The sequence below is a fragment of the Balaenoptera borealis genome (assembly GCF_965194805.1).
Source record: "Balaenoptera borealis genome assembly, chromosome: 16".
In the NCBI taxonomy this organism is placed as follows: domain Eukaryota; kingdom Metazoa; phylum Chordata; class Mammalia; order Artiodactyla; family Balaenopteridae; genus Balaenoptera; species Balaenoptera borealis.
In genome coordinates, this window is record NC_138872.1 from 30,359,937 (window position 1) to 30,383,499 (window position 23,563).

The window sequence follows — 23,563 nt, forward strand, 5'->3', positions numbered from 1 at the left end:
TACCACACAGCAGGCACTCAGTAAGGGTCTGGTGATGACACATTGAACAGGTGGACCGTGTCAAGGTGAGAGTCTGGATTCCTGGGATTTAGGAAGAAAATGAGCAGCATGGAAAAGAATCAGCAACCATATACCAGTGCAGAGGGGCAGGAAAGAAGGGGCCAGAACTCTTGACATAAATGAGCAGCAGGCCAGGGCCCCCCAGGCCTGTTTTTGTTTTTTGTGTGTTTTGTTTGTTTGTTTTTTGGCTGCGCCACACAGCATGTGGGATCTTAGTTCCTCAACCAGGGATCGAACCCGTGCCCTTGGCATTGGTAGTGCGGGGTCCTAACCACTGGACTGCCAGGGGATTCCCCCACCCCCACCCCAACCCCGGCTTGTTTGTAGGTGGACAGCGAAGCCTCAGTGCTGGGGGTGGGGGTGAGGTTCTTCACCACTGCGCAACGAGTGAGCCCCTCAGCAAGCAGAATGGGTCGTGCGAGAAGGGCAGCAGGGGTGCACCCACCTCCCCAGAGCTGTGTGAGCTCCTGTGCCCACCCCCAGCAGTTCCACTGGATGATTGACCTTCCCAGGAGCACCAGCCTCGGCCTTTATCTGCTCATTGTCACTGTCACTCGCCTCTTTGGCACAGGGAGCCATTGCAGATGTGATAAGTGTATCTGCTTTGTTACAGTGCGGGGGCAGGACGGACAGGGACCTTCTGTGCCCTAAGCACAGTCCTGGAACGGGTGAAAGCAGAGGGGATTTTGGATGTCTTCCAGACCGTCAAGAGCCTGCGGCTGCAGAGGCCACACATGGTCCAGACACTGGTATGCTGCCCTGCATGTTTATCCATGCCACCACACCATCTGCAGCTCCTCTGCCAAAGCCACCTCAGGGGGGAGGCTCTTTTGAGGGGCCCATCTGATAGTCAGAAGACTGTGTAACCACAGACTCATCCTTCCTCAAGGTGCCTCAGACAAACAGAATGAGCTTTGGGAGGCAGGAGAGCAGTGGGGGCATAACCTAGCCCCACACCAGTAAGAGATGCAAGTGGCCTCTGTGAAGGCCAGAAGAGGGTGCCCAGGTGCCCCATGGGGCTCTTCACTTCTCCATGGGTCCAAGGTGGGGAAGACTCAGGAGTACCTCCTCTCCTCAGGCTCCCTTTCAACAGGTCTCCTGACAGCCTAGATGACCAGTAACCACTGAGTATGTGGACAGACATGAGCTCATGTCTGACCTCTGCAGGCCTAGGACCGCCATCTGCATGTCCAGTCTCTTCTATCTGTAGAAGGTAGCTGCACTCAGCCCAGAGGGGAATGCTGTCAGAACTCTGGCAGGCAGCTCAGGGCTCAGGTGGAAATCCAAAAACATTCATTTCCTCTTAATTTTCCATTTTTTTAAAAATGGGTTTGTCAGGAGCTGCAGGTACATTTTTCTCTTCAGTAACTACCCTGGCCTTTTCCCCCACCTTTCACTCTGCAGGAACAGTATGAGTTCTGCTACAAGGTGGTGCAGGAATATATTGATGCGTTCTCAGATTACGCCAACTTCAAGTGAGAAGCGATGAGGCCCCGTGGACAGGAGAATTGCCTTTAATATTTTGTAATATTCTGTTTTGTTAATATACCCAAAATTGTGTATATATCTTACAACTGTTTTAGAAATTGGTACATAGGCTTCTATTACCTGTTAGGTGGAGATTTTATATGTAAATGTGTTAGTACTGATAGTCCTTTTTCCAATGTTTTATTGGGGAATTAAATAGTGTGATGTTTGGATTGATATCATGAAATCCTCTGCCTGGAAATTGGGCTCTATTGTTCTTTGGTTTATACATCTTTTCCTAAAGAAGAAACACAAAACTCATTCCAGGTAGCTAGGCATTAACTAAGAAAAAAAGCACAAAGTTATCAGAGCTCTTGAGGAAATTGGTTGTCCCAGTGCCCCCAGTTAAGACCGCTCTCCCCTCCCTGCTCTGTAAATAATCTCTCCCCTTTCCACCCTTGCCCACCTTCTCGTACCGCCTACATCCCACCATGGCGAGTAGAGGGACCAGAGTGGTATCTCTGGCACCACACTAGGGATTATCAGGTAATAAAAGCTTTGACTCCCTGAGGAAACGTCTCTCCCTTTGTCTGGGGTGGGGCAGTCATACCAGGGCTGGGGTTCTCCTGGGCCACTCCCGTCCCTGCCGTTACTGTTCTGTCTTAGCTGGCTGCAGAGAGGGCACAGTCTCCCTGGCTCCTTCTTTCCAACAAACACAGCCCCTCTAGCTCTTAGGTAGTTATCAGGACCCTTCTTTCACTCCCAGCATATCTTTGGTGCAGTGGTCCTAGCCAGCCTTGCTCCCTGGGGAAGATGGCCAGGGTCCTCACTGCTTCCCTAAGTACAGAGGCATGGAGGAGAGAGGGGTGGCTTGGCTTTCGGCTTTGAGTCAATTTGACCTCTCCAGTCCTTGGTGCTTTGCTGCAAAGCTATCTGGATCATGTCGCTCTGTCCAGAGCAAGTGTTTATATCTACACTTACTGTGTTAAACCGCTTCCATTTCCTTTCATATCTGTCCTCATTTCCAGGACTTTTATGTGGAAGTGCCTCAGATCCAGAGGCCAGGATGGTGGGAGTCTTAGATCCCAACTCGAAATTGAGCCTAACATGTTAGACAGAGTGTCTTAAATAAGGTGGATGTTCATTTATTTTTCATGTTAACAGTCTACCCAGTCCAGAGACCCAGTATCCTCCATCTCATGGTCCCAGTGTCCCTTAGGATGTTGTTCTCATCCTCATGGTTGAGGTCACTGTCTTTTCCCATGGAGAGGCAAAAAGAGCTTGGGCAAACAATTTCATTTTTAAAGACATGAAGCAAAAGTTGCACTTTTCACTTCCACTCATACCCCATTGGCTAAAACCTAGTCATAAGACCACACTGAGCTACAAAGGGTGCTGGGAAATGTGGTCTTTAGTTGAGGGCACAGCTGGGAGGGTGTGTCTGTTCATGGCCTCCTTTCTTCATGATCAGCCGAACACAGGAACAGGAGAGGAAACCGGTTGCCATGACTGTCAGTGCAGGGCTGAGAGAACCTTGCAGCCCTCGGGGCCTTTCTTAAGGATCAGGGGCCAGGGGCACCTCGGGGCTGCCAGGAGTGAGAGGTGGCACCCCCATCTGGCCCATGGAGGCATGCACAGAGATCACCGCTGCCGTGCTTGCTGGAGGAGGTAGGACTTGAACTGGACCTGCGGGATATTGGAAGTTTAGATGAGCGAAAGGAGGAAAGATCAGCGGAGCAGCATTACAGAGGGCCTCAGATTCCAGGCAAGCAAAGACGCAGTGGCTCCAAGATAGAAGCCACGTTCTGCACCACATACTCAGGGTGTATGCACGAAGCCCAGGAGCCACGACAGACCACCTTCTGGAAGGTTGCAAGGGGTGAAGTCGTGTAAGTCAGTAGGTGTACTCTGGTCCTTCTGTAGGAACCAAGGAACTGTAAGGGGCGATAATCTCAAAAGTCAGGAGGTTTAAAAGAAGCATGGATAAATTAAGCAAAGACAGAATCTAAAGAATTTCTGGTGAGGGGTGCCATGCTTGGGAAGGAAACCCTGTCTCTTTGCAAGCTACCTATTGGTGCCTCTGTGTAACCATGTCCAGGCAGATGGAGGAGGGCAAGCCGTGGGTCAGCAAGCCATGCAACGAACATATCCCCTGGTTGCTAAACAGACATCTTCAAGCAGGAATTATCCCAGCTCTTTGCTTCCTTCTCTCCCTCAGCTTATAGGTATGGCTCATCACTCCCTCTTCACCTCTTTCTTTTCCTGTATTATTCAGAGCTCACATGGTGTCAGGAGACATAAACCCGACAGGCTCAAAGGGAAGTGTATTGAGGCTCACATGGCACAATTGTGTGGGAAGGGCAGAGGAGATTGCTTCATCTAGTGCCCACTCCTCAGCCAGTCAGCTGTGACTGTGCCCACTGCACACCCAAACTTCTGGGGCCTGCCACACTTGCAGAGACCTCACTTCATCAAATTGTCTCTGTCCTGGGTTTTCCTTCATCCTCTACCCCCACCTGCCCAATATGCTCGTCTTTCATTTAAAAGAAGAAAAAGCAAGCACTTCCCCCAGCCTAAGTTCTTCCATTCCCGCATATTCCTTCCTTACCCTTTCATCCTCAGTGCTGAGCCCCAGGGATCCACTGTCTCCCTGTCCACTAGCACCCCGCTTGGTGTAATGACTGCCTCCTGACTTTTATCCTCACTCTGTAGCTTTTCCTCCACAGCCCCCTTCCTCAGAGGTCAGGCATTCCTGCAGTCTGTGTGGTGTGGACCCTCAGCCCTCCTCCAGCCCTGAGCTCCTGGTCCACACACCCCGCTTCCTACTGTGATTCCACAGGGTGGCCCAGAGGCACCAGTCTCGGGCTCTGCACACCCAGCGGTTTGCCCAGTCGCCAAAGCCCACTGCCCTTTTGTTCAGCCTCCAGCATTCTCTGCCCCCACCCACCCCGTCCCAGCCCTACTCCCACTGAGCACCAAACCCACAGGCCTGCTCCCCCCACAGATCCCCCCGTAGTTCTTGTGTTAGCTCTTCTCCATTTTGTCTCTTACCCTAGAGCACCCACTGCAGCCCTATTGCTGAGACTAGCTAACTCTCCATCCTTCACCCAGACCACCTGCTCAGGGGGTGTGCCCCTCTGTGCTCCTACAGCACCTGAGCATTCAACTCAAAACCTCTGCTTTCCCAACTGATTACAGCAGCCCCCAGACTGGAATAATGTGGCCTCAGGGCTGATTGTGAGCTAGAGCTCAGTGCTGAACAAATGGCTTTCTGTGTCCTGCTGAGAGGGATACAAGGATGAATTCCAGAGTTTATAATCTGGAAGGGGAAAGCAAATATTCCTGAAAGGCGAAGTATGTGGCCAGAAAGAAAGGGAAGCTTTCCCCTGGGAAGCTTGTTCTTGTTTGGATTTTTCAGGAAAAACCACAATCAAATTACAGAAAAAATAAAGGCACCCCATTCCTTTTTTAAAATAAACACCAGGGCCTTTGAATAAAACATTCTGTAAACCCAAACCAGAACTAAGCTAGTTTACTGAACTCAAAGAATTGTTTTCACTAAACCACAAAGCAAATGTTTTCCTAAAATTTACTTGGTTAACCAATACATAAAGGGACAAAATCTGTTTCCCAAAACAGTTTAACTGATCATACGGTCCAAATATTCATTTCAGGTAAGTCAGTTTGGAAATTCACCCATGCCCTTCTGCCTGGGCAGCTGAAGTCGAGGTGCCCATGATGTCATCTCCCCCATCTCTGCCACAGAATTTGACACACCTGCTCTCCCAGTGACCAGCCACTGCGATGCCCAGCCTGACCCTGCCCTCGCACTTGCTGTTCAAATTGCTGTCCAAAGGCGGAGATTGGCTAACCCTATAAGTTGGCCTCTGCCCCCCAGAGGCTGGTGGCTGGCAGCGGAAAGCTGAGCTGATGCAGACTAAGGCGGGAGCCGTTTCTGGCATTCCAGGGGCTGTGCCCAAATCCATGAATGGTCCTGGGCCAAGTACAGGATGAGGAGGGGTTGGAACCTTGAGGGACAAAATTATTCCTACCACCTTTGGATAGGCCCACAAAGGCTGCACTGCCCCCTTAACTGGGCCCCCTGTCAGGGACCTGCTTGGAGGAGAGAGAGGCCACCTGTGGGGTAGCTATGCCCCACCCAAACCTACTTCCACCTGGAGTGACCCAGTCCTGGTGCCCAGGTGTGTGGATGAGGACCATCCCACCCAACCCATTTTACAAGTGGGCAAACAAGCCCTCAGGAAGAGTGGTCATAGCTCTCCCCAGACTTCTTAACAGGCTGCTGGGCTCCTCACTCTTAGGCCCCCACTTTTTTACCAGAGAAAGTCCTGAGCTGGGTGGGACTCAGGGAGACCCCAGGCATTGCCTCTCTTAGGGCCATAATTTGCTGTGTCAGAGAGGGCTGTGAGGGCTTTCTAGACCTAAGGGCAGGAGCTTGAGAATGCAGCTAGGGAAGTGGCTAGATGAGACTTCAGGGGCATAGGCCAGGCTGAAGCAGGAGTCCTGTGACTTCAGATCCCTGGGAAGATGGAAGAAGGAGGCATCTGTCTGGTGACCCCAGGACCAGCAGCTGAACATACACTGGGAAGGGAAGAGAGTTGGTGGCGAGCTGCCACCCGTCCCCTCTTTGAGACATCATTGGAGTCTGTGGGCCCAGAGCAGTGGGTGGAACTACCTGAGCAATAAATCTTGGGTCTGGCTGCCTGGGTTCCACTGCTGCCTGGAGGAGCCACCTCAAAGGAGCCACTTCATCCACAGCTCTCCCTCAGTGAGTGAAAAGGCTGCCCTCCCCAGGGCTGGGGCTCCGGGATGGAGCTCTATTCTGGGTGCATGGTACACTGCTCCTCTTCCCCCTCCCAAGTCCCCCTACCCCTGACCCATGCCCAGAAAAGCCCCCTTTCCCTCATCTCTCCCCAGCAACACTATTCCTGTGCCTGCTGCCCCTAGCGTGGGAGGGACAAGGGGCAGAAACCCTTGCCCCTGTAACCACCACACATCCATTCCACATCCCCAACTGCCATGGAAGAGAGAGAGCAACCCACAGGGAAAAGGAGCTGAGGGCCTGCCAATAACATCCCCCAGCACTGGGTGCCCCAGATGCCCCCACACTGCTGCCTGTCTCTTGAACAACTCCTCTGTTCCCCTCTCCAACCTTCTCTCACTTCTGGGATCCCTGAGGGAAGAAAGGGTAGTCCTGCCCTACTGCGGAAGGCCCTCAACTGGCAAAGCGGGGAGCCTCTGTGCCCCAGGGGTTCTGGGAGGTGGCTAGTTGCCAGGAGCCCTCAGGGTCCAGACCCCTGTAGTCCTGGTATAAGGAGCAATAGCAGAAGAGAGAAGAACATGAGGAGACACTGAAGCTGCCCCTGCAACGCCAGTTGTCCAAGGGGACCCCGGAGGAAGAGGAAGGGGGTACGGATGGGAGCACTCCTCGAGTGCTGTCCACTGTCCCTGGGAGCAGCCCTGCCATGGCCAGCTTTGGGCTAGGCCTCCTGGTGCTGCTGCTGACCACCCACCCTGAACCCTCGAAGGCTCAGCACTGGTCCCACAGCTGGCACCCTGAAGGAAAGCAAGCCTCCAGCTCACTCCATGACCCCCAACATACTCCTGGGCCCCCAGGTGAGTTGAAGGGTCTCCCCAGCCTAAGTGAGAAGAAGAAGGTGCTGGCTGGGGCTCTTTCATCTACCTCAAGCCTTGGGTGGAGGTGGGGAGGGCAGGCTGCAGCCTCAGTTCCCTTCTAAGGAAGGGTTCTGGGCACTGCAGCTCACAGCCCAGGCCAAATTGTCCCCAACCTCCCAAGCGATGTTCTGGCTCCCCATAAGGACAGTGTGCCCAGGGAAAGTAGGACCATGGCCCGGTGGCTCCTCTGCAGGAAGCAGCACCTGGTGCAGACACTGCTGGTAAGTAGAGTGAAAGGCCCCCAGCGTTGGCCACTAGGGGCCAGCTAAGAACTGGCTGGGGGTGAGGGGGAATGATACACCACTGAGTTATTTATTTATTTTTGGCTGCCTTGGGTCTTTTTTGCTGTGTGCGGGATTTCTCTAGTTGCGGCGAAGGGGGGCTACTCTTCATTGCAGTGCGCAGGCTTCTCACTGTGGTGGCTTCTCGTTGCGGAGCACAGGCTCCAGGCGCACGGGCCTCAGTAGTTGTGGCACATGGGCTCAGTAGTTGTGGCTCGCAGGCTCTAGAGCGCAGGCTCAGTAGTTGTGGCTCGCGGGCTTAGCTGCTCCGCAGCATGTGGGATCTTCCCGGACCAGGGCTCGAACCCGTGTCCCCTGCACTGGCAGGCGGATTCTTAACCACTGCGCCACCAGGGAAGCCCCAATCCTAGACAATTTATGATGAAATACTATGTTAGATTAAAGTAAAAGATTAGAAGTCACTAGTGGACTAGAAGGAGGTACTAAAAACCTCCATAAATAAGACAGGGGCGGCTGTGAAGTCCCCCAGGCTTCTAGACAGCCAAGTGAAGCCAGTGTGGCTCAAGGTGGGCAGGCCCACAGCCAGTGGAAAGAGGTGAGGGGTGCGACCTCACACTCCGCAGTACGGCCCCGATAACCAGGTGGTCATTGATACGTGCACTGGGAATGACTCAGTGATTGCAGAGCTCCCCAAGGCCAATAGCAGAAGATAGGTGTAGGGAGATGGTTTATTATTTTGCAAATTGTATTTTAAAGTGCACCATGGGAGCACGATAACTACAGGAGAAAGCGTAAATTCCTATAAGGCAAGACCTTATCGCCTAATTTCAGTCGGTGTGAGCTCCGGTTTTTAGATATCAGGTGGGCAACGCCCGTTAGCACAATGACTTAGAGAACCCGCAGGCTGGGTCTTCTAGGAGGCTAGGGGGCGTCCGCAGGACGTGGGAGCCGCAACACCGGCCGTCGGCCAATCCTGCGCAGCGAGGCCAAGCCGGGAGGCGAGGGAAGAGGAGGGGGAGGGTAAGGCCGCAGCTCGGCGGTCAGGTGACCAGAGCGTCACGGGGAATGATCGCCCCCTCCTCCCGCAGACCCGACCCCGAGCGCCGCGCCCCGCTGCCCTCCAGTAAAGGTGTGAGGTCCCTGAAGTTGTTGCATCCTTTGTCCCCTCTCTCTCCATTGAGACCCTTCCCCGGGTGGGGGCTGGAGGGATGCAGGTCGGAACCCGGCCCCGCAGAGAGGACACAGCCAGGTTCCGGGGAGCGGGGGCGGACGCAAATGTCAGCGGGCAACAGAGGGTGGGGGCGGAGCCCGCGGACTACGCGTCCCGTGGTGCCCCGCGGCCACTTCCGGGCCCCCGTAATGCCCTGCGGCGTGCCGGACGCTGGGCGGTCTGGCCATGCTTCGCACGCTGAGCGCCCGGGGCGCGCGTCCCATGGCCCGGCCCCCAGCCCCGTTTCTGCTCCCCGTGCGCTGCCGCAAGACCCGCCACGACCCGCCGGCCAAGTCCAAGGTCGGGCGCGTGGCGACCCCCCCCGCTGTGGATCCTGCGGAATTCTTCGTGCTGACGGAGCGTTACCGTCAGTACCGCCAGACGGTGCGCGCCCTCAGGTGTGTGTGACGGAGGGGGAGGCGGTGCCGTCCGGCGTGTGTGTTAGGGCGGGCGGGCGAAGAGAGTGCCGACCTTGGGCGCGTCTCCGTCCAGGCTGGAGTTCGTGTCCGAGGTGCGCAAGAAGGTGCACGAGGCCCGGGCCGGGGTCCTGGCAGAGCGCAAGGCACTGGAGGACGCCGCTGAGCACCGCGAGCTGATGGCCTGGAACCAGGCGGAGAACCAGCGGCTGGGCGAGCTGCGGTGAGTGGGGCGGGAGGCGGGGCGGGGCCACCTTGCCGGCCCGGAGACACCCAGCCACGCTCAACCTCGGCCTCTCACTCCTCCCAGGATGGCCAGGCTGCGGCAGGAGGCGCGGGAGCAGGAGCGGCGGCAGGCGGAGGAGGAGGCCCGGCAGGCCCGAGAGGCGCAGGCTTGGGCGCAGCTCAAGGAGCGTGAAGTGCTGCAGCTGCAGGTGGGCCGTGTCTCCAGAGGGTGGGGCTGCAGGCCGCGAACTCCGCCGGTGCCGCGAGTCCTGCGCGCAGCCAGGTGGGGGAGGTGGGGCCCGGCTACATGCAGAGGGAAGAGAGTAGCCTTGAGTCTTGACACGGGGTTAGCAAGTGAGGATTTGGAAGAGGAGGCGTGCAGGGAGAGTGCCTGTCAGGCGTGAAGACCCGGAGGTGAGAGTTGACACTGCAGTGTTCACGTGGCTAGCCGCTGTCTGTGAGACTGGCCCCCGCGTTCCCCAAGGAGTTTATATTTTGCCGTGAGGGTGGGAAAGTCACCGAAGGGTTTAAACATTTTGGCCTGGGATGGCAGGTGTGAGACTTAAAAGCAGGGAGACCAGTTAGAAGTGATCCAGCGAGAATGAATGAGGCTTGAGTTAAAGTAATAGAGGGAGAAGGACAGTTTGAGAGACATTGAGAGATCTAGGCAATATTGAGAGACTGATTCCACCCAGTGAATTGTCACAGCTGGTGTGTCTGGGTTTTGGCCGAAGTGTCCAGGGGAGGATTGTCTAAGAGAACTGAATGTGGCAAAGCTGCCTGATGTTCTTCCACTGGAAGGTCAGCGGGGTGCTCAGAGAAGACCTGGGCTGCAGACATCTTTCCCACAGGAGAGCTGGAGCCCCTCCCTCAGTGGGCTAAAGGCTAGCAGGCATGTTCTGAGGGCTCCCATTCAGCTGGCCTTCTCTCTTCCAATAGGAGGAGGCAAAAAACTTCATCACCCGAGAGAACCTGGAGGCGCGGGTGGAAGAAGCGTTGGACTCCCCCAAGAGCTACAATTGGGCCATCACCAGAGAGGGGCTGGTGGTCAGGCCACAGCACAAGGGCTCCTGAGGGCCCAGTAAGGACAGTGCCCACCCAGGGACCGTGGGGGTGGGGGGATTGGGCCTGATCTGGAATAAAGCAGTTGTTTCTTATGAAGGAGGAGGCTCTACCTATTCCAGTGCAGCCTTCACTTTTGGGCCTCAGCACCCACCACTTGGTCAGAAACTCCACACACACAGTGCCCTGTTCTGCACCCATGTACAACTCTTAGCAAAACACCAGACCTTAGAAGTTTCCATCTCACAGAGGAGCATAGTCCCCTCGGCAGCCAGGTCATCTCCTGAGTATCCTCAAGGTCAGTGGTTGGCATATTGCAGTCCTTGGGCCAAATCTGACCTATTGCTTCTTTTTGTAAATAAAGTGTATTGGAACACAGCCACAGCTATTCATTGACTGCTTTCACACTACAATGGCAGAGATGAGCAGGTGCAACAGAGACCTTATGACTTGCAAAGTCTAAAATATTGTTATGTGCCTTTTTAAATTGAAATATAGTTGATTTACAATGTTTTGTTAGTTTCAGGTGTACAGCAGAGTAATTCAGTTATACATATACATCTATTTTTTAGATTCCTTTCCATTATAGGTTATTACAAGATAATATAGTTCCCTGTGCTGTACAGTAGGCCCTTGCTGGTTATCTGTTTTATATATAGTAATGTGTATATTTTAATCCCAAACTCCTAATTTAGCTGCCCCCCCCCCCATTATATGACTTTTTTTTTTTTTTGGAGGGCCGCACCATGCGGCATGCAGAACTTCCCCTACCAGGGATCAGACCTGTGCCTCCTGCAGTGGAAGTGCAGAGTCTTAACCACTGGACCACCAGGGAAGTCCTATATGACTTCTTACAGAAAAAGTTTGTTGACCCCTGATCTAGGGCTTTCAGGCTCCAGCAAGGAGCAGGTATCACCCAGTAACTGAGCCACAAAGTAGCCACTGGCCAAAGACCTGTTTCTGCTTGACCCTGAGTTTTGCTGGCCAGGGTCTGGTGTGCCCAAGACACAGAAGGCAAGAAGACCCCGTTTCTTCTGGTGGCCCTCTCCACCCTTGGCCTCGGTGACCCACATTTACCCTGGCAGTGCCAGCTTCGTTGGACCACACACCAGATTGGTGCTGGCAGAGGCTTGATTGACCTTTATAAGGTCCGTGTGGCTTGTCAAGCACTTGGAGCAAACCAGAAATACTTGTGATTAAAGTTCACAAGGTTGGGGACTTCCCTGGTGGTCCAGTGGGTAAAACTCTGTGCTCCCAATGGAGGGGGCCCGGGTTCAATCCCTGGTTGGGAATCTAGATCCTGCATGCATGCCACAGCTAAGAGTCCGCATGCCACAACTAAAGGATCCCGCAGGCCTCAACTAAGACCCGGTGCAGCCTAAATAAATAAATATTAAAATAAAATAAAGTTCACAAGGTTGAATAAGTGAGCATACAGATCCACAGCCCCTACTCAGGTGCAGGCCCTCCAAGAACATCCAGGGTGAGGAAGAGACATGTTTCTCTGAGCCAGAGCTTATGTCCCTTTGCCACCATTCACTGAACTTTGCCTAGATACCACCAGAGGAAAAAACAGAACAGAATCCTTGCTTCTTTCCCTAATGCCCATGTTGTAGATAGGACCTGAGACCCTCAAGAAATGAAAACCTTTTAGGGAATATGGGCAATCCCTCACATTCAGGTAGGGAAGCAGGTAATAGAGATGCAAGCAAAGGGCCATGATTATCATAGTGCCTAGGACACAGTCCCCATCAGGGTATTGCATCCCTGAGGGCAATGGCCTCCCTCCTCAGGCTGGTAATAGCTCTTCCCTGGCACTGAGCCCAGGCACAGCACAGTGGAGTCCTGGATTTCAGGTGCTCAGCGGAATTTCTAGGGTGAGAGCTGATGGGCACACACTGTGGGCCATGGATTATGCCCACAGCCTTGGGCTTTGTTATGGTGAGGAGTGGGCCATCTGGTCCCCTGCAGAGGAAGCCTTTGGTGAGCTTTCACATGGGACATTGAGCCTGTTTGGGGAAGTCCCTGCTCCTCTATCAGGATCCAGACAAGCCATCTGTCTTCAGGTACAGGAGACAGTGTCATACCTTCTTGAAACTCTGTCTTTGGGCTGCTTTTCCTTCACTGGTGTCCTGCATGGGGTTATAATTCCTTAGCATTCATTGCTGATAGCAGCATGTCATGCAGAGCTACCTGTAAACCAAGCATGAACATTTTTGTTCTCCACCCACAGCCATCTTACTGGTTTTGGCACAAATAGGCAGTTTAGTAACTTCAGGGTTAATTCAAGCCTAATGCCATCTGTACCTGCATTTAATGGATTGTAAAGTGCTGCTAGGTGCACACGTAAGCTGTCAGATCATACCCAGTCCAGGTTGCAGAGTTATGTGGTGTCCCATGGAAGAATGCCTAATCTCCAGTAGAACCCTAATAGTTAACCTGATGGCCAGTCTTGCTCAGAAACACCAGGGCCTCTTCTGATTCTTACCTCAAGTTCCAAATACGGTTTGGATCTGCTACAGACAACGTGAGCTTGTACCTCCTAGAGAGAATCTTCTCTTGCTCAAGGCCCCACTTAGTAGTAGATTTGAGGGCTACCCAATAAATGCATTTGGAGCACAATACCCAAATGTAAATGCTTTCACCAAAATTTGAAGAGGCCTACCGTGCTTTGTGTACAATAGGGTAGAGAGGATGGGGACAAGTAGAATTTGTGTTTCACTTGTTGGGAGAGGTATGCTGACCCCCAAGAACTTGGTTGAGTGAGCACTTTTTTCCCAGGATTTATGTCCCCAGTCAAGCATAGGTGTTTTGGGAAGTTCCGTGGTGGTCCAGTGGTTAGGACTCGGCACTTTCACTGCTGTGGCACAGGTTCAATCCCTGGTTGGGCAGCTAAGATCCTGCAAGCCCCTGCAAGTCTCGTGGTATGGCCAGAAAAAAAAAGCATAGGTGTTTTACCAAAACACGCAGGATTCTTGCCACTTCCAGTTCTCTAGGAAAAGCAGCATGACATCAGCGAAGTGGACCACCATTATGTCCTTGGGGTGGGTGGCCAGGGTCTTGAGGATTGGACTGTGCAGAGTTATTCACCTCTTGGGCTGGGTTGTGGTGATATACTGCTGCCAGGGCAAGGCATACTGCTAGTAGTAGTCCAGGTGGACAGAAAAGAATGTATTTGCCACGTGAATGGGTGCCGGGTGCCTCTGTCTGTTCCGTCAAGGAGACCACCTAGACCTCAGTAAGCCTAAAGTCATTCCCCATATTTTTGCAGTATACTTCAAATTTTCTGTGTGTATCCAATGTTCCCTGAAATCTTTGGGAAATTTCCCCCTGAACTTAACCCTGTGGTTATTTTCCTGACACAAGTACAGAAGTGAAATGGATACCTAGGAAGCAAGCCTAGTTGACTGCTAAAATGAGGGCAATTCTGAATTCTGGCAGGAAGAGTCAAGCTTGGAACTCTTTTTCCTTCCCAAATAGGAAATCAAAAGCGATATTTGCAATCCCAAATCCTGAGACAAACAGGCATTTCTCCTGAGGGGTGCTTCGATGATTATTTCCTCAGTGCAGGTAAATGCATAAGCCATGAATGTGAACATCCATGTCTGGGTAAATTCATAGTGCAGTTTACAAAGCCTTGAGATCAAGAACCTGTAAGGAAGAACACCATACTGCCACGGGGCCCAATAAAGTGACATAAAGAAAGGCAGAGCTGCATAAGCCCCACCCTCACCAGTACTCTACAGTGGCTCTGTGGGTCACTGATATCTAATAATCTTCCACCATTCTTTGGGCATTTTCCCTCGCTGAGGGAAATGTTATGTTCACACTCACTTTTTTAATGCTGGCTCATGCAGGAGAAAATGGTCTGAGAGTGGGACTTTGTGTCTGGGAAACCCATAACTGAGGTATAAACATCAACCGTGACTATTGCACCTTTGCCTGTCACTGCCAGAGCCAAGCCCACAAGTGCTGGTGCTGGCTGACCCGTTGCTGCTGCTGCTGGAACTGCTGTGCCTGTGCAGGAAGGAACCCAGGAGCCACACTTAACCGCCTCCACTGCTGCTGCAGCTGCCAGAAGTACCAGAAGCTGAGGGGAAATGTGGATTTGCCCTTCCTCTGGCTTTAAAAACAAATCTTTTGTCAGTCACTCCTATGTTACTGTCATAATGGAAGACAGCTGGCAAGGAAGGCTGGGAAATGTGTGCAGGCCTCCAGCCCCCTGTGAATCTGAGAGCTATGGATGAATAACTGGTACAAACCAATTTTTTTAGAAGCACTGTTTCTCACAACTTACAGTATTTAGAATGGTATAGGCAGAATTGTTTTATGGGGACTTCTTTAAAATAAGGCGAAATGAAATTTGAGACAGTCATATATTTTGGCAATCAGGGATTCATACTTTCTGAAATTCTGCAAAAATTATCAGTAGCAACAAACAGCATATCACTAGCTTGTTTTTTAATCTGAAAAATGTGATACTTTCAAATATAGTTTTGTCTAAAAACATATAGTTTAATTCTAACTTTTAATAATAGACAAATTTTATTTGTCAAGAAGAGTTTCATGTAAAATATCTCCAAATTATTGTTTGGCAAAGGTCATTAAAATACATATTTCTGAAAACAGCAGTTTGTAAGCAGCTGTTCTATATACATCTCTTTTATCATCATTTATCAGAATTGTCACTTCTTTGTGTGAGACACATGGTTTTTTCCCTCTGAATATTTTATTGCTGCCTGTGACATTCAGCACTTCGGAAATTTTTTTTTTTTTTTTTTAATCCGGAGTGTATTTTACACTTATAGCACATCTCAATTCAGACAGCCACATTTCTTTTCTTTTTTCTTTTTTTTTTAATGTAGGTGGAAACGCTTCAATTTAGTTTTCTTTTTTTTTAAAAACTTTGGGGTCATTATTTATTTATTTATTTATTTATTTATTTATTTATTCATTCATTCATTCATTCATTTATTTATTTATTTATTTATTTATTTATTTATTTATTTATGGCTGCGTTGGCTCTTCGTTTCTGTGCGAGGGCTTTCTCCAATTGTGGCAAGCGGGGGCCACTCTTCATCGCGGTGCGCGGGCCTCTCACTATCGCGGCCTCTCGTTGAGGAGCACAGGCTCCAGACGCGCAGGCTCAGCAATTGTGGCTCACGGGCCTAGTTGCTCCGTGGCATGTGGGATCTTCCCAGACCAGGGCTCGAACCCGTGTCCCCTGCATTGGCAGGCAGATTCTCAACCACTGCGCCACCAGGGAAGCCCCCGGAAATTTTTTTAAATGACAAATTTCCCAGACAACATATGGACTGGAAGAAGATACTTGCAAACGATGTGACCAACAAAGGCTTAATTTCCGAAGTACACAAACAGCTCATACAACTCAATATCAAAAAGAAGAGACAACCCCACCAAAAAATGGGCAGAAAACTTAAGTATACATTTCTCCAAAGAAGACATACAGAAGACCAACAGGCATATGAAAAGATGCTGAGCATTGCTAATTATTAGAGAAATGCAAATCAAAAGTACAATGAGGGATCACCTCATACTGGTCAGAATGGCCATCATCAAAAAGTCTACAAATAAATCACTCAGCCCATAGCAGTCCTTCAATAAATCATCATTCCCCCACATTAAAAAAAAAAAAGTCTACAAATAATAAATGCTGGAGAGCGTGTGGAGAAAAGGGAATCGTCCTACGCTGTTGGTGGGAATGTAAATTGATGTAGCCACTATGGAGAACAGTATGGAGATTACTTAAAAAACTAAAAATAGGGTTGCCGTATGATCCAGCAATCCCACTCCTGGGTGTATATCTGCAAAAGACGAGAACACTAATTAGAAAAGATACATGCACACCAATGTTCATAGCAGCACTATTTACGATCTCCAAGACACGGAAGCAACCTAAGTGTCCATCAACAGATGAATGGATAAAGAAGATGTGGTGTACATATACAATGGACTATTACTCAGCCATAAAAAAGAATGAAATAATGCCATTTGCAGCAATATGGATGTACCTAGAGATTATTATTCTAGGTGAAGTAAATCAGACAAAGACAAATATATGATATCACATATGTAGAATCAAAAAAAAATGATGCAAATGAACTTATTTACAGAACAGAAACAGACTCAGACATAGAAAGCAATCTTATGGTTACCAAAGGGGAAAGGTCAGGGGGAGGGATAAATTGGGAGTTTGGGATTAACAGGTACACACTACTCTATATAAAATAACCAACAAGGACCTACTATATAGCACAGGGAACTATATTCAATATCTTGTAAAAAACCTACAATGAAAAAGAATTTATATATATATATATGTGTATATATATGTGTGTGTGTGTGTGTATATATATATATATATATATATATATATATATATATATATCTGAATCACTTTGCTGTACACCTGAAACTAACAACATTGTAAATCAACTATACTTCAATAAAAAAATAAAAAATAAAATTATATAGCCAATAATAACAATTTCCAGTATTTCAGTTACTTCCTGACCTGGCAAAATTTAAGTTTTTGTTTTTGGATGATCTTTGCAAGTGGAATAACTGCTCCAGAAAACTAATTTGGGGATGACTTGAGCTGATTGAGTCACACCTTGTGGCTTCCGGGACCCTTTTGTGAGTTTATAGTAGAAATTAAAAATCTCTAAGAGATATGGGAGTGTTTGCATGATTTCCCTGCTCACTGCTTCAATCCAGAAATCCATATGAATAAGATAAAAATATAGAAAGCATGGTGAGAGGCTACGTAGCTTAGTGGTTACAAACCTGGTGCAATCTGCCTGGGTTTGAATCCTAGCTCCCCTTCATACTACTTTGTTCCCAATGTCTTTGGGAACATTTCTTAGTCTCTCTATGCCTCAGTTTCCTCAAAAGTAAAATAGGAATAATACTGATATCTACGTATAAGATTATTGTAATTAAATGAGACATTCATGTAAAGCTAAAGTTCAGTGCTTGGGACTTAGTAGGTGCTCAATACATGTTAAATGCTATTTTTTTTAATTTATTTATTTTATTTATTTATGTTGGCTGTGTTGGGTCTGTGTTGCTGCGTGCGGGCTTTCTCTAATTGCGGCAAGCGGGGGCTACTCTTCATTGCAGTGTGCGGGCTTCTCATTGTGGTGGCTTCTCTTGCTGCAGAGCACGGGCTCTAGGCGTGTGGGCTTCAGTAGTTGCAGCATGTGGGCTCAGTAGTTGTGGCTCACGGGCTCTAGAGCACAGGCTCAGTAGTTGTGGCGCACGAGCTTAGTTGCTCTGCGGCATGTGGGATCTTCCCGGACCAGGGATCAAACCCGTGTTCCCTGCACTGGCAGGCGGATTCTCAACCACTGCGCCACCAGGGAAGCCCCTAAATGCTATTTTTTAATGAAACTAGAGAATGGCCTTAAACTCATACCACGAACTAAAACAATATGGTGATTCCTCAAAAGAATTATATGCCAAATACAGTAAAATTGGGAATCAATTGCCGGAGGAAGCCAAGATCCACTCTGCAGCTGCCCCTACCTCCAGCAGAGGGCAGCCTCACCAAGACAGTGACAGGGCCTTCAAAAGTTGGTAAATTTGACTACATTATTTTTACAAAGAAATGAAAGAAGGAAGGGCATCAGGAACCTAGGTGGTTGTTCTCTCAGTCTGTTTCCTCTAACATCACTCTGTCTCTTAAATCTGTTGCTCTCTGTACATTTGCAGTCTGCCTCTCTCTGTCTCTCATTTGAAAGTGAGTTGCAGCCATCACACTTTATCTCTAAACATTTAGACATATATCATTTCAGAACAAGGTCATTTTCCAAAATAACTCTAATGTTATTATCTACCCAAGAAATCAACTCCCTATTTCCCCCTCCTTCGAGCCTCTGATAACTACCATTCTACTTTCTGTCTCTATGAATTTGACTATTCTAGATATCTCATATAAGTGAAATCATGCAGTATTTGTCTTTTTTGTGACTGGCTTGTTCACTTAGCATGATGTCTTCAAGGTTTATCCATGTTGCATCATGTGTCAGAATTTCCTTTCTTTTTTTTTTTTTTTTTTCGGGCCATACCACGCAGCTTGTGGGATCTTAGTTCCCCGACCAGGGATCGAACCCAGGCCCAGCAGTAAAAGCACCAAGTCCTAACCACTGGACTGCCGGGGAATTCCCTCCTTCCTTTTTAAAAAAGGTCACACTGATCATTGAAATACAATGATATTCCTTTGTATGTATATACCACATTTTGTTTACCCATTCATCCACCCATGGACACTTAGGTGGCTTCCACCTTTTGGCTATTGTGAATAATGTTGCTATGGACATGGGTATACAAATATCTCTTCAAGACCATGCTTTCAATTCTTTTGGATATATACCCCGAAGTAGAATTGCTGGATCATATGGGAATTTTATTTTTAAATTTTTGAGGAATCACCATACTATTTTCCATGGCAGCTGTACCCTTTTACATTCCCACCAATAGTGCACAAAGGTTCATTTGTCTACATCCTTGCCAACACGTTATTTTCTGTTTTTGTTTTTGGTTGGTTGGTTGATTTTGATAGATCCCAATGGGTGTCTCATTGTGATTTTTATTTGAATTTTTTAGTTTTGATGAAGCCTAGATTATCAATTTTTTTTCTTTCATGGATCATGCTTTTGGTGTCATATCTAAGACTCATTACCTAATCACAGGCAATAAACATTTTTTTCTACTATTCTAAAAGTTTGATAGTCTTCAGTTTTACATTTAGATCTATAATCCATGTCAGTTAATATTTGTATAAGGTGTGAAGTTTAAGTCAAGTTTCATTATTTTACATATTATATCTAGTATTTCTTGAACCACTTGTTGAAAAGACTAGCTTTTCTCCTTTGAATTGCCTTTGAACGTTTGTCAAAAATCAACTGACTTGGGACTTCCCTGGTGGCACAGTGGTTAAGAATCCGCCTGCCAATGCAGGGGACATGGGTTCGAGCCCTGGGCCAGGAGGGTCTCACATGCTGTGGAGCAACTGAGCCCGTGCGCCACAACTACTGAGCCTGCACTCTAGAGCCTGCAAGCCACAACTACTGAGCCCGCGTGCCACAACTGCTGAAGCCCACATGCCTAGAGCCCATGCTCTGCAACAAAGAGAAGCCACCACAATGAGAAGCCCACGCACCGCATTGAAGAGTAGCCCCCGCTCACTGCAACTAGAGAAAGCCCACGCGCAACAACGAAGACCCAACACAACCATAAATAAATAAATAAATAAATAAATAAATAAATAAATAAATAAATAAACTGACTTTGTCAGTTTCCTGGTTTTGGGTTATGTAAAACACTATCAATGGGGGATCTTAAGGGAAGCTGCGTAAAAGGTATAGGTTAAATCTCTGTATTATTTTTTGCAACTTTTTGTGAGTCTTTAAATATTTTAAAATACAGTATTTGAAAAAATCAGTTGGCCATATTTGTGTGGACCTATTTTTAGATTCTCTATTATGTCCCCCTGGTCTATGTGTCTTGATTATTGTAACTTTATGGTAATTCTTAAAATCAGGTAGTATGATTCCTCCACCTTTATTCTTCTTTTACCAAATTGTTTTGGCTATTCCAGTTCCGTTGCTTTCCATTTGAATTTTAGATTCAGCTTGTCTGTATTTACAAAAATTCCTGCTGGAATTTTGATTAAAGTTGTGATATTGTTTTATCAATTAGATATTATTTTATGACCCACAGTATAGTCTGTTGGTCAATGTGTTCCATGTGCTTTTGTAAAGAATGTATATTTTAAACAAGTTATGACACAAATGACCCTATCTACGAAACAGAGACAGACTCACAGACATAGAGAACAGACTTGTGGTTGCCAAGGGAAAGGGGGTTAGGGGAGGGATGGAGTGGGAGTTTGGGGTTAGCAGATATAAGCTATTATATATAGAATGGATAAACAACAAGGTCCTATTATATAGCACAGAGAACTATATTCAATATCCTGTGATAAACAATAATGGAAAAGAATATTAAAAAAAGAATGTATATATATGGATAACTGAATCACTTTGCTGTATAGCAGAAATTAACACATTGTAAATCAACTATACTTCAATAAAAAGCAACAACAAAAACAAGGACCTACTGTATAGCACAGGGAACTATATTCAATGTGTTGTAAGAATCTGAAAAAGTGTATATATATATATATATATATATATATATATATATATATATATATATATATATGAATCACTTTGCTATACACCTGAAGCTAACACAACATTGTAACTTAACTATACTTCAATATTTTTAAGTGGTTAAAAGAAAATCCCAACAGGAATAAAAACAAAAAGAAAGAATGTGTATTTTGTTTTTGAGTGACGTGTATATTGTTTTTGAGTTAAGTATTGCAGAAATGTCAATTAGATCCAGCTGGTTGGTGGTGGAGTTCAGTTCTGTATCCTTGTTGATTTTCTGTCTACTACTATCAATTACTGAGAGTGGACTATTAAAGTCTTTGATTATAATTGTGGATTTGTCTACTTCTCCTTTTAGTTTTGTTAGTTTTTGCTTCGTGTATTGTTACTGAGTCCAAGCTTGCTCTGCTTGCAGCACGACAAGCCAATAAATTGGGAGACGAGGTGTTGAGGCAAGGAATAGCATCTTCATTCAGAAAGCTGGCAGACCGAAAAGATGGCAGACTAGTGTACCCCCAAAACACGTCTTATCAGGGTCTGGATGCCAGTTTCTCTTATAGAACAGAGAGGGGGAAGAGGTGAGGAAGTAAAGTAAAAAGACCATTTGTCGGGCTTCCCTGGTGGTGCAGTGGTTGAGAATCTGCCTGCTAATGCAGGGGACATGGGTTCGAGCCCTGGTCTGGAAAGATCTCACATGCCGCGGAGCAACTATGCCCGTGAGCCACAACTACTGAGCCTGCGCGTCTGGAGCCTGTGCTCCGCAACGAGAGGCCGCGATAGTGAGAGGCCCACACACCGCAATGAAGAGTAGCCCCCGCTTGCCACAACTAGAGAAAGCCCTCGCACAGAAACAAAGACCCAACACGCCAAAAATAAATAAATAAATTAAAAAAAAAAAAAGACCATTTGTCTTGCAAAATCTCCTCCCTCAGCCCGCATGGGGAGGAGATGTGTTAATCTCTTCTTTTCTGCAGCCATTCTCAGGTGGGCAGGGTCAGAATGTCTCTCTGTGAGCTGAATAAAGGCCTTCTAGTTTAACAGTCAGGCAGAGGGGCAGGGTTCCCTGTGGCAGGCCATTTTGTATGCTTACAGCTATAGACAGTGATTATAATAATAACAAAAGCAACGAAAAGCAAAGGTTAAAGTAAAGGAAACAGGCATTAACCAAGATGGCGGAGTAGAAGGACGTGCTCTCACTCCCTCTTGCGAGAGCACCAGAATCACAACTGGCTGCTGGACAATCATTGACAGGAAGACCCTGGACTTCACCAAGGAGGATACCCCACGTCCAAGGACAGAGGAGAAGCCACAGTGAGACGGTAGGAGGGGCACAATCAGAGTAAAATCAAATCCCATAACTGCTGGGTGGGTGACTCACAGACTGGCGAACACTTATACCACAGAAGTCCACCCACTGGAGTGAAGGTTCTGAACCCCACGTCAGGCTTCCCAACCTGGGGGTCCTGCAACGGGAGGAGGAATTCCTAGAGAATCAGACTTTGAAGGCTAGTGGGAATTGATTGCAGGACTTCTACAGGACTGGGGGAAACAGAGACCCCACTTATGGAGGGCACACACAAAGTAGTGTGCGCATCGGGACCCAGGGGAAGGAGCAGTGACCCTGGGGGAGACTGAACCAGACCTACCTGCTGGTGTTGGGGGGTCTCCTGCGAGGCGGGGGGTGGCTCTGTTTCATCGTGGGGACAAGGACACTGGCAGCGGAGGTTCTGGGAAGTGCTCCTTGGCATGAGCCCTCCCAGAGTCTGTCATGAGCCCCACCAAAGAGCCCAGGTAGGCTCCAGTGTTGGGTTGCCTCAGGCAAAACAACCAACAGGGAGGGAACCCAGCCCCACCCATCAACAGTCAAGTGGATTAAAGTTTTACGGAGCTCTGACCGCCACAGCAACAGTCAGCTCTACCCACCACCAGAGCCTCCCATCAAGCCTCTTAGATAGCCTCAACTACCAGAGGGCAGACAGCAGAAGCAAGAAAAACTACAATCCTGCAGCCTGCGGACCAAAAACCACAGTTACAGAAAGATAGACAAGATGAAAAGGCAGAGGGCTATGTACCAGATGAAGGAACAAGAAAAAACCCCAGAAAAACAACTAAATGAAGTGGAGATAGGCAACCTTCCAGAAAAAGAATTCAGAATAATGAGAGTGAAGATGATCCAGGACCTCGGAATAAGAATGGAGGCAAAGATTGAGAAGACGCAAGAAATGATTAACAAAGACCTAGAAGAATTAAAGAACAAACAAAGAGATGACCAATACAATAACTGAAATGAAAACTACACTAGAAGGAATCAAGAGCAGAATAACTGAGGCAGAAGAACGGATAAGTGACCTGGAAGACAGAATGGTGGAATTCACTGCTGCGGAACAGAATAAAGAAAAAAGAATGAAAAGAAATGAAGACAGCCTAAGAGACCTCTGGGACAACATTAAACGCAACAACATTTGCATTATAGGGGTCCCAGAAGGAGAAGAGAGAGAGAAAGGACCCGAGAAAATATTTGAAGAGATTATAGTCGAAAACTTCCCTAACATGGGAAAGGAAATAGCCACCCAAGTCCAGGAAGCGCAGAGAGTCCCATACAGGATAAACCCAAGGAGAAACATGCCGAGACACATAGTAATCAAAGTGGCAAAAATTAAAGACAAACAAAAATTATTGAAAGCAGCGAGGGAAAAACGACAAATAACATACAAAGGAACTCCCATAAGGTTAACAGCTGATTTCTCAGCAGAAACTCTGCAAGCCAGAAGGGAGTGGCATGATATACTTAAAGTGATGAAAGGGAAGAACCTACAACCAAGATTACTCTACCCGGCAAGGATCTCATTTAGATTTGATGGAGAAATCAAAAGCTTTACAGACAAGCAAAAGCTACGAGAATTCAGCACCACCAAACCAGCTCTACAACAAATGCTAAAGGAACTTCTCTAAGTGGGAAACACAAGAGAAGAAAAGGACCTACAA

The 23,563-nt window shown here is 47.9% G+C and overlaps 2 protein-coding genes and 1 long non-coding RNA gene across 7 annotated transcripts in view; all 3 read left to right on the top strand.

Moving 5' to 3' along the window:
- PTPRA (protein tyrosine phosphatase receptor type A) overlaps positions 1 to 1,764 on the top strand; it is a 184,872-nt gene extending 183,108 nt beyond the window's left edge. For all 4 annotated transcript variants that reach the window (XM_082359031.1, XM_082359032.1, XM_082359033.1 and 1 more), the window contains 2 exons: positions 674 to 809; positions 1,465 to 1,764. In XM_082359031.1, the coding sequence (XP_082215157.1) occupies positions 674 to 809; positions 1,465 to 1,539 (211 nt within the window). In that variant the 3' untranslated portion in view covers positions 1,540 to 1,764. The remainder of the gene's footprint in view (positions 1 to 673; positions 810 to 1,464) is intronic.
- The window catches only part of LOC309612911, a 130,209-nt gene that overhangs the window by 78,071 nt on the left and 28,575 nt on the right, over positions 1 to 23,563 (top strand). The window lies entirely within an intron of this gene.
- MRPS26 (mitochondrial ribosomal protein S26) lies at positions 8,794 to 10,757 on the top strand. Of its 2 annotated transcripts, none has more exons than XM_082359212.1 (4): positions 8,794 to 9,074; positions 9,169 to 9,315; positions 9,403 to 9,533; positions 10,263 to 10,757. In XM_082359212.1, the coding sequence occupies exons 1-4, from the start codon at positions 8,863 to 8,865 to the stop codon at positions 10,400 to 10,402; spliced, it is 630 nt and encodes a 209-aa protein (XP_082215338.1). In that variant the 5' UTR covers positions 8,794 to 8,862; the 3' UTR covers positions 10,403 to 10,757. The 2 variants fall into 2 exon arrangements, with proteins under 2 accessions (XP_082215338.1, XP_082215339.1); XM_082359213.1 differs by having other exon boundaries at positions 8,800 to 9,074; positions 9,403 to 9,526; positions 10,257 to 10,757.